The 9,837-nt window shown below is 37.3% G+C and overlaps 1 protein-coding gene across 1 annotated transcript in view; it reads right to left on the minus strand.

The window, feature by feature from the left end:
• The window catches only part of LOC115152268 (synaptotagmin-9-like), a 49,908-nt gene extending 42,467 nt beyond the window's left edge, over positions 1-7,441 (minus strand). Inside the window, exon 1 of the mRNA XM_029696955.1 lies at positions 6,682-7,441. Within this exon, the coding sequence (XP_029552815.1) occupies positions 6,682-6,829 (148 nt within the window). The 5' untranslated portion in view covers positions 6,830-7,441. The remainder of the gene's footprint in view (positions 1-6,681) is intronic.
• Between the last annotated feature and the right edge of the window lie 2,396 nt (positions 7,442-9,837).

The following is a 9,837-nucleotide window of genomic DNA, read 5'->3' on the forward strand; positions in this document are numbered from 1 at the left end:
TAAGGTCTACACCTGTTGTATTTGGCGCATGTGACAAATAACATTTTATTTTATTTTACCTATATGTACATAGTACTTAAATCAATCACCTAACCAAAACTACATGTACATATTACCTCAATCAATCACCCTCACTACCTTATACCCCAGTACACTGACTCGGTACCGGTACTCCTTGTATATAGTGTTATTTTTTTGTGTAACATTTTATTTTTTGATCTATTTGTAAATGTTCATACTTTTTAACTGCATTGTTGGGAAAGGGTTAGTAGGTAAGTATGCTGAGGAGTATTTCTGTCTGTAATAAAGCCCTTTTGTGTGGAAAAACTCATTCAGATTGGCTGGGCCTGGCTCCCCAGTGGGTGGATCTGGCTCCCAAGTGGGTCGGCTTATGCCCACCCATCGGTGCGCCCCTGCCCAGTCGTGAAATCCATAGAATAGGGCCTAATGAATGTATTTCAATTGACTGATTTCCTTCTATGAACTGTAACTCAGAAAAGTATTTTAAATTGTTACGTATTGCGTTTATATTTTTGTTCAGTACATTACATTTCAGACATGGAATGTGCTTCACAAAAAAACTAAAAACAATTCAAATTAAAACTGAAATATTTACTACACAACAAACATAACAGGATAAAAAACAAAATAATAACAAAATCTGAATGACTAAAAAGCCACCTAAGGAAAAGCAAATCTAAAAATGTGTGTTTTAAGATCTCTTTTAAATATGTCCACAGTTTCGGCCAACCTCAGGTTTTTCTGGCAGGCTATTCCAGAGGCTGGGGAAATAATGACTAAAGGCTGCCTCTCCATGCCTCTTGGTCCTAGGCTATGGGATAGTTAAAAGGCCAGTGCCAGAGGACCTGAGAGACCTACTGGGTACATAACTCAAAAGCATGTCTGACATGCATTTGGGTGCACAATCATGGATTGATTTAAAAGCCAACAGAATAATCTTAAAATGATTTCTAAAACTCACAGGCAGCCAGTGCAGAGACCTTGAAATTGGTGTAATGTGTGCTCTCTGTCTGGTCTTGCTAAGTACCCTTGCTGTAGCATTCTGTATGTTTTGCAGTTGACCAATGGCTTTCTTGGGTAGACCAGACAGGAGAGTATTAAAGTAGTCAAGCCTGCTTGTTATAAAAACATGGATGAGTCTCTCGGCATCAGCCTGAGAGAGAAACAGCCTCACCTTGGCAATGTTCTTCAGTTGGTAAAAAGCTATTTTTGTCACATTCCTAATGACTGATTAGAAATTGAGTTCAGAATCTTAAATAGCACCTAGGTTTTTTACCTGGTGTTTAATTTTTATTGCCATGAATTAAAATGTGCGGCCAGGATCTCTCTGTGCTTTAGCTCCAAAAAAAAAAAAAAAAAAAAAAAAAAAAAAAAAAAAAAAAAAATGCATGAAATGAAATGTATGCACTCACTACTGTAAGTCGCTCTGGATAAGAGCGTCTGCTAAATGACTAAAATGTAAATGTAAAATCTCTCTGTGATTTGGGCTCCTGAGTGGTGCAGTGGTCTAAGGCACTGCATCTCAATGTCACTACAGCCACCCTGGTTTGATTCCAGGCTGTATCATAACTGTCTGTGATTGGGAGTCCCATAGGGTGGTGCACAATTGGCCCAGCATCGTCCAGATTTGGCTGGTGTACTCTGTCATAGTAAATAAGAATTTCTTCTAAACTGACTTTCTAGTTAAATAAGTACCTTGTTCTTGGCACTTATATAGGGATTAGGGTTTCTTCTGGACAGGGCCTAACTATACTGGCCCAATAAGCGTATGTCCTAGAGAAATCCCTTATTGGGACAGTGGTTATGGTGTTTGACATTGGTGCTGGTCACCCTCTCAAATTCTTAGCAATATACAGTACCAGTCAAAGGTTTGGAAACACCTACTCATTCAAGGGTTTTTCTTTATTTTTTTAAAAAAAAAATTACATTTTAGAAAAGTAGTGAAGACATCAAAACTATCATGTAGTAACCCAAAAAGTTTTAAACAAATCAAAATGTATTTTATATTTCAGATTCTTCAAAGAAGCCACCATTTGCCTTGATGACAGTTTTGCACACTCTTGGCATTCTCTCAACCTTTCTTCACGATGTAATCACCTGGAATGCATTTCAATTAACAGGTGGGCCTTGATAAAAGTTAATTTGTGGAATTTCTTTCCTTCTTAATGCGTTTGAGCCAATCAGTTGTGTTGTGACAAGGTAGGGGGGTATACAGAAGATAGCCCTATTTGATAAAAGACCAAGTCCATATTATGGCAAGAACATCTCAAATAAGCAATGAGAAACGACAGTCCATCATTACTTTAAGACATGAAGGTCAGTCAATCAGGAAAATGTCTAGAACTTTTAAAATGTATTCAAGTGCAGTTGCAAAAACCATCAAGTGCTATGATGAAACTAGCTTTCATGAGGACTGCCACAGGAAAGGAAGACCCAGAGTTACCTCTACTGAAGAGGATAATTGGAGTTCTTTAGAGTTACCAGCCTCAGAAATTGCAGCCCAAATAAATGCTTCACAGAGTTCAAGTCACAGACACATCTCAACATCAACTCACAGAGGAGACTGCATGAATCAGGCCTTCAGAATCTAATTGCTGCAAAGAAACCACTATTAAAGGACACCAATAATAAGAAGAGACTTGCTTGGGCCCAGAAACACAAAAAAGTTACATTAGACCGTTGGAAATCTGTCCTTTGGTCTGATGAGTCCAAATTTGAGATTTTTGGTTTCAACCGCTGTGTCTTTGTGAGATGCAGAGTAAGTGAATGGATGATCTCCGCATGTGTGGTTCCCTCCGTGAAGCATGGAGGAGGAGGTGTGGGGGTGCTTTGCTGGTGACACTGTTGGTGATTTATTTAGAATTCAAAGGCACACTTAACCAGCATGGCTACCACAGCATTCTGCAGCGATTATCCACCCCATCTGGTTCGCGCTTAGTGGGACTATCATTTGTTTTTCAACAGGACAATGACCCAAAACACACCTCCAGGCTGTGTAAGGAATATTTGACAGAGGAGAGTGATGGAGTGCTGCATCAGATGACCTGGCCTCCACAATTACCCGACCTCAACCCAATTGAGATGGTTTGGGATGAGTTGGACCGCAGAGTGAAGGAAAAGCATCCAACAAGTGCTCAGAATATTTGGGAACTCCTTCAAGATCGTTGGAAAAGCATTCCTTGTGAAGTTGATTGAGAGAATGCCAAGAAGGTGTAAAGCTGTCAAGGCAAATGGTGGCTACTTTGAAGAATCTAAAATCAAAAATATATTTTGATTTGTTTAACATTTTCTTACTACATGATTCCATATGTGTTATTTCATAGTTTTTACAATGTAGAAAATAGTAAAGATAATGAAAAGCCCTTGAATGAGTAGGTGTGTCCAAACTTTTGACTGGTACTGTATGTTAATGTCATTATAAGGCAACAGTTACAACACACCTATCTGATCTAATTAGAATGAGTTTGTCATTTGGCAGATTGCTATAGACCCAGGTATTTTCGAAAATAGCAATGTCGGCAAAAATAATCATTGCGACGGGTAACAGATATAGGAAAAAATGTCTAAAGAGCGGTGACACCGTTACAGTATGCAACCAACTGTGACATGTTTTGCTATGGCCCTGGGTTATTTTGAGTTTGTTCCTGCTAGTTAGTATACTGTTATAGTCAGACATGAGTTTTCCATTACCACCATAACACCACAACCATTATAAATTCGTGCCCTAGACATGGGTTGCACCTCGGAGGCTAATGTGACTGTTCCGTCTAAATTATACTAAGAGTGGCATGGAAATACGATGATGTTAAAGTAGGCAAATAATTAGTAGGAAACAACTCTTCCATATTATGATGTTGTCAAATTTACTTTAGAGAGATGGCAATGTTGCCAATATTGTTACTAGCCAAGTTCGTCAAAAATATCTAGCAATGCTAATGTTAGCTAGCTAAAATATAGTGGTCCCCTCAATCTTAGTTAGATGGCTAAAGTTATCCTGTATCTAAAGACAATCTGGCAACATCACAATCATGACAAAAGGTTACGGACAAAACACGATAATGACTAAGTGAAAACATGTTTTTCGAAATGTTTGCAAATTTATTGAAAATTAAATGCAGAAATATCTCATTTACATAAGTATTCACACCCCAATACATGTTAGAATCACCTTTGGCAGCGATTACAGTCTTTCTGGGTATGTCTCTAAGAGCTTTCAGACATGGATTGTACAATATTTGCCCATTATTCTTTAAAAAATTCTTCAAGCTCTGTCCAATTGATTACTGATCATTGCTAGACAACCATTTTCAAATCTTGCCATAGATTTTCAAGCAGATTTAAGTCAAAACTGTAACTGGGCCACTCAGGCACATTCACTGTCTTCTTGGTAAGAAACTCCAGTGTAGATTTGGCCTTGTGTTTTAGGTTATTGTCCTGCTTGAAGGTGAATTTTTCACCCAGTGTCTGGTGGAAAGCAGACTGAATCAGGTTTTCCTCTAGGATTTTGCCTGTGCTTAGCTCCATTCCACTTATTTTTTATCCTGAAAAACTTCTCAGTCCTTAACGATTAAAATCATACCCATAACATGAGGCAGCCACAACTATGCTTCAAAATATGGAGAGTGGTACTCAGTAAAGTGTTCTATTGGATTTGCCCCAAACATAACACTTTGTATTCAGGACGAAAAGTTGCTTTGCCAATTTTTTTGCAGTATTACTCTAGTGCCTTGTTGCAAACAGGATGCATATTATGGAATATTTTGATTCTGTACAGGCTTCCTTCTTTTCACCCTGTCAACTAGGTTAGTATTGTGGAGTAACTACAATGTTGTTGATCCATCCTCAGTTTTCTCCTATCACAGCCAATAAACTGTTTTAAAGTCACCAGTGGCCTCATGGTAAAATCCCTGACTGGTTTCCTTCCTCTCCTGCAAGTTAGGACAGACGCATGTATCTTTGTAGTGACTGGGTGTATTGATCCAAAGTGTAACACCATCCAAAGTGTAATTAATAACTTTACCATGCTCAAAGGGATATTCAATGTCAGCTTTTTTTCTTTTTTTTAACACATCTATCAATAGGTGCCCTTCTTTGCGAGGCATTGGAAAACCTCCCTGGTCTTTGTGGTTGAATCTGTATGTGTGGTGTAAAGAAATTAAGTAGTCATTCAAAAATAATGTTAAACACTATTAATGCACCCAGAGTCCATGCAACTTATTATAGGACTTGTTAAGCAAATATTTGACTTATTTAGACTTGCCATAACAAATGGGTTGACTGCTTATTGACTCAAGACATTTCAGTTTTTTTATTTTTAATACATTTGTAAAAATGTAATTCCACTTTGACGTTATGGGGTATTGTGTTTAGGCCAGTGACAAACAAATCTAATTTGAATACATTTTACATTCAGGCTGCAACAAAGCAAAATGTGGAAAAAGTAAAGTCGTGTGAATAGTTTCTGAATGCACTGTAAGACAGAAAGTTACTTAAGCCAAAAACAAAAGTAGGGTGGTTGGTCTGGGTGGATGGGTCGGCGTATAATGCAAACGTCTAGCACGGGTGTTTCGAATCTTATCACTAACAACTTTAGCATTTTAGATAATTAGCAACTTTGCAACTGCTTATTTTTTTGTTGTTGTTACTTTGCAACTAGCCTACTTAGCATGTCAGCTAACTCCTAACCCTAACCTTAACACCTAACCCTTAGCATAGCTAACGTTAGCTACCTAGCCACCTAGCTAGGAATTAGAATTCGTAACATATCATACATTTTGCAAATTCATAACATATTGTATGAATTGCAATTCGTAGCATGCTGTACCAATTGAAATGTGTAACATAACTTGTAATTCATAACATATCATACAAAATGGATGATGGACATCCACAAATTCAAATCAAATGAAAGTTTATTTGTCACGTGCGCCGAATACAACCTGTGTAGACCTTAGAGTGAAATGCTTACTTACAGGCTCTAACCAATAGTGCAAAAAAAGGTATTAGGTGAATGTTAATATAAATTAATACATAAATAAACATATAACATATCAAACTAATTGGTGTGTTCCGGATTTATGTATATATATTACATCTACCCCTGAGTCCAGGTTAATACCACATAGGTCCTTTTCAAAGGGATTAGTTCGTTTTTAGGGGCAGTTGCTCTTTAAAGGTAGTTTTGTTATCAAAGTCAATATACAGCAATATAAATCATAAATAAACAGCCAAATTAACATTTAGTATTCAAAACATTTAGAATAATTTAGAATGATACTGCCACTGGAATATAGTGTCATGCAATCTTCAAAGCATTATGTTATCTGGGCTATGGAGAATGGGTGGGGCTCATATCCCCTCCACAAGCAAGCTCATGTAGGTCGTTTAAATTGGAATACACAATGCACTGTCATCCCGTTTTAATTGATATAAAGCATATGCAACAAGTTCCTAAAGCTCCTAATCAATGGAGAAGTGTCTTAAAAACAGTTTTAAAAACCACTGAAATCGTTGCAATTTTCTGTCTATTTTCCAAGATATAGTTTACATTAACTTCTGAAATTGAGTTGGCATAAGTTTCAAATCTCACAATGCAAAATAAAATCTATTTAAAAATGCATCTCATGATTTTTATATTAGTTACAGCATTCCACAACATACCTGAGTCTGAGTATCTTGGTCTGGCAAGATCTCGAAAATAGTATATAAAATCCACACAGTTGTCGTTTTGCACTTCGCCCCTAGAACAGAGATCCGACAGCAGTTCCAGAGCCTTTCGAAAAATCTCGTCCTCTCTGTCTCCAGGCATTTCCCACCAGCATCCTTCTTAATAATGAAGGGGCTCTCCGGCAGCTCCACAACACTCCTAACGCCTACAGTATCTAGACCCCGATTCCAGGCGCCGGGCGCATTCAGTCATCCCAAATAACACTTTTGCCTACACCAGCATTACGCAAGCGAAGAGTGGCTAAACTCTTTATCCAACGAAGTTTTCCTCTGAAAGATGACTTTAGTTAAGCCTATGTCAAAACTTTATATTCTATCTTGAATATATTTTAAGTCTTAGAATTGTACCACTGGTTGAATCCATCCACTGGAATTTGCTGTCCTCCGTTGCGTTGTGTGTTGACTGTGGTGCTGAATTACTGAGCTGTGCTCCTCAAGGTCTTGAATGAATGGCTTTGACTGCGTGCAATTATTTTCCATTGCACTCACAGGAATCTCCGTTCTGCCTACCCACCGTACCCTGCACTATCGTTCCCTGCAGAGCCAGGGATGGAACGGGCAATAAAAACACAGACATTGTGGTGAATCAATCTTTCAAGGTTTGTTATTAATTGATGAATTGTGGATTTTTATTGTGACAGAAGGCTACTTTCCATATTTAACAATTGACTAGAGCTTTGATCAACCTGACACGTACCGTTCTGGGAACCATATGTTTCTTAGAGCTTAGTGAGAGCATGGTTGTCCTATGGTTGTTTTGCATACAACCTTCCCACAACTTTCTGGGAATGATGTAGGATAGTTGCTTGGCTGGAACATTCTCAGCACATGATGAAAAACATAATTTTCTTGATATTTTATTACTTTAACAGAATGTTTCCTAAACATTTAAACATGGTTACATGTAATAAAGAAATGTGGTAATGTTCTAGGAACGTTCTCCAACTGGTTTGACATTGAGAATGTTCTCAAATAGTTCAGAGAACGTTAGAGAAACAACGTTCTTCTGTGGGAGTTTCAGTACTTCAGTATAACATTTCCTACAGTTTTCCTCAAAGTTCTATTTAAAGTCATGTTCTCAAATTGTTCTGAGAACATTATAAAAACGTTCAATAAAAATGACAGGAAAACTTTAGTAACTTTCAGAGCACGTTCTAAGAATGTTTATTTAAAAACATATACATTCCATTCTCAGCATCAACAAAACACTCTCTATCCTCAAAATTGTTCAGTGTGTTCAGGTGTGTTGGCTGTGCGCAATAATTGGCCACACCTGATCTTAATGAGTGCTTGTATACTTAAAAAAAAGGGGGGGGGGGGGGGTTGAAAAGACTAAAATGAACAGCTTTGTATGTGTAAAATAAATATGGCGTGCTAGCTCCATCCTGGTTGAACAAGAGATAATAGGTTCAAATCTCACTGATGCCTTGTCAGAATAAAAAAAGAAGTGTGTTTGCATGATTAATGCCTAAGGAACTGCATTGTGTGTCCTATCTGTGCTTGGAGTTAAAAAATGCTAATCCCAAATAAGATAGCAGTGCTTACAAGGTTTACTGAAACATTAAGTGAAAGTTTTAAGGAAGTTACTCAAAACTTCAAAATAACCTATCATTTCTGTTCTCATAGCGTTACTAAAACCTCCCAGGAACACTTTCAAGGAACCAGAGTAAAACGTTCTCAGAACCTCCCTGCAACCTAAAAATAAACATTCCCAGAACAAGCAAAACGTTAACTTCTCACTGGACGAAAATGGTTCATATAAAGGGATATCTTTACATGACATGTTTTTGATTTTCTACAGAATACAGACCATTTCCAATGTATATTTTGACTTTTGAATATGCACCATATCATGACAAATTCTGAATTCATGTCTCTTTTAGACATATATGCTATTGGGATTACTCAAAAAATCTACATGGACATTTCCTATGGCTGGATATGGACTCATTCAATATCCTGAGATAATGTATGTGACACCCTATTTTCTCTCTTCATGTTGACAAATACTGACTGTATACATCACATACAGTATCTGTGTTTTCTCAGCACATTCAAGATATGAAGCTATATTGATTCATGCTTCTCTTGGCTCAGGTCCATATATGAATCTTGATATGCTTTTTGATATGCTGAAAATAAAGATGATTTCTGATGCATTTCTGAGTTTACACGCTTAATAATTTGACAAATATGAAATCCATATTTTTCATCAATGAAGAAATCATTTTTTGGATATCACACTTGGTATTGACTCCTTAGATATCCTAAGACAGGCCTATGTGGAGATCTTATTTTCTCTATATGGTGACAAATACTGACAGTAGACCTACATAGTATATTTTCTCAGCACATACAATGCATATGCTCTTGACTGAGGTCCGTATCAGGATCTTGATATGCATTTTTATATGATAAGTAAGGACAATTTCTAATGCTTATTTGAGTTTTGAGGACATGCTCAATAATTTGGCAAATATGAAATCCATATAATTCGTTCAGACACTAGCTATAATTTTGGTATTCGCTCTGGATAAAGGCTTGCAAACCGCAAACTAAAAGCACTCAACAATCACATATTTTCTGCTGTGGGATTCCAACTGTCCTTTTAGAATTTGGGCACCACAAATAAGTGTGTTAACTGTGTGTGGTCAAACTGACAACTGGAGAAACAAAGAAGTGTGATGTTTTAGCTAGTTTAGTCAGCAGTCAGTAAGGCTAGCTAGCTAGACTTGATAGGGCAGTAAAAGCTAACTGGTAGCCTAACTAGCTAACAAATAACGAAATTGCCTTTTTACCCCTGTCAAGACTCAAGGTGACAGCTAACTTTTTAAAATGTTTAGGTGTATTTTGTAATACTGGTTAATATAATCTAGCTAGCTAACTAACTTAGCCAGCTAGCTTACTAGCAAGTTGGCTAGCTAGATAGCGTGTTCCAGTTAGCTTTCTCATCATGAAGGAAGTAGATAGAGTAGCTACCTTGTGGTATGGCTATGTGAAATGACAATATTTTCTTGAAATGTCAACACAATGTTGATTCATGATTTAAACATTGACAGTTTGGAGTGGACCACAGACCAACACTACCAC

This window comes from Salmo trutta, chromosome 17 (assembly GCF_901001165.1).
Source record: "Salmo trutta chromosome 17, fSalTru1.1, whole genome shotgun sequence".
Taxonomy (NCBI): Eukaryota; Metazoa; Chordata; class Actinopteri; order Salmoniformes; family Salmonidae; genus Salmo; species Salmo trutta.